Source organism: Penaeus monodon, chromosome 20, assembly GCF_015228065.2.
Source record: "Penaeus monodon isolate SGIC_2016 chromosome 20, NSTDA_Pmon_1, whole genome shotgun sequence".
Lineage (NCBI taxonomy): Eukaryota > Metazoa > Arthropoda > Malacostraca > Decapoda > Penaeidae > Penaeus > Penaeus monodon.
The window spans coordinates 5,525,600-5,526,320 of NC_051405.1; the positions used below are offsets into that span (position 1 = coordinate 5,525,600).

Genomic DNA, 721 nt, shown 5'->3' on the forward strand with positions numbered 1-721 from the left:
AGCAACATTGAGTTAAATTATAATGGAAACATGTATTATTAATGTAAGATAATTTGTATGTATAAATATTGTTTATGATTTTTTTTAAACAAATAGGAAAAGAAAAATTAGTTTAACTGATCAGTTGATATCAAAGTGTTAACACAGGCAATATTCACTAATTGAATTAATGATAATTAACTTAAAACAAGAAATAAACACACTAATAATCAAAATCACAATTAAATGACTCTACCTTACCATGCTATTGACAGGTATTGGTATGCCAATAATGGATGACATGAGGGGTGCAATATCTGCCTGGTGAAGATCATGGCGACGGACATGTGTTAAACCCCACTTTTCAACACGTGCATCATACATCATCTTCTCTTTGAACTGTGAAGGATCCTTTGGCTTAGCTACACCTGCACCCCAAGCAACAATTGGTGTTTCTGTTTCACTTGGGTCTCCAGCCCCATGCGAACCTGTTTAAGAGACAGATTTTGAATAACACACTGAAGTGTATATGTGTCATTTTTTTATTATCACACACTTATGAGGTATTATATATCTCATAAACATAAATCAATACTTATTCTATGAAAAAATTTAGCACTGCATGAACCAATCCTATATTTAAAAATCCTTATTGACTAAAGGATCTTGAAAAGGAAATAGTATCTCTCTTTTTATAGTTTTCTGGACACATATTTTGAAGATTAGTAGTTAGTTAGCAATC

General features: G+C 31.3%; 1 protein-coding gene across 1 annotated transcript in view; it reads right to left on the reverse strand.

The window, feature by feature from the left end:
* The window catches only part of LOC119585902 (GPI ethanolamine phosphate transferase 1-like), a 24,104-nt gene that overhangs the window by 20,083 nt on the left and 3,300 nt on the right, over positions 1-721 (reverse strand). Inside the window, exon 5 of the mRNA XM_037934625.1 lies at positions 241-467. Within this exon, the coding sequence (XP_037790553.1) occupies positions 241-467 (227 nt within the window). The remainder of the gene's footprint in view (positions 1-240; positions 468-721) is intronic.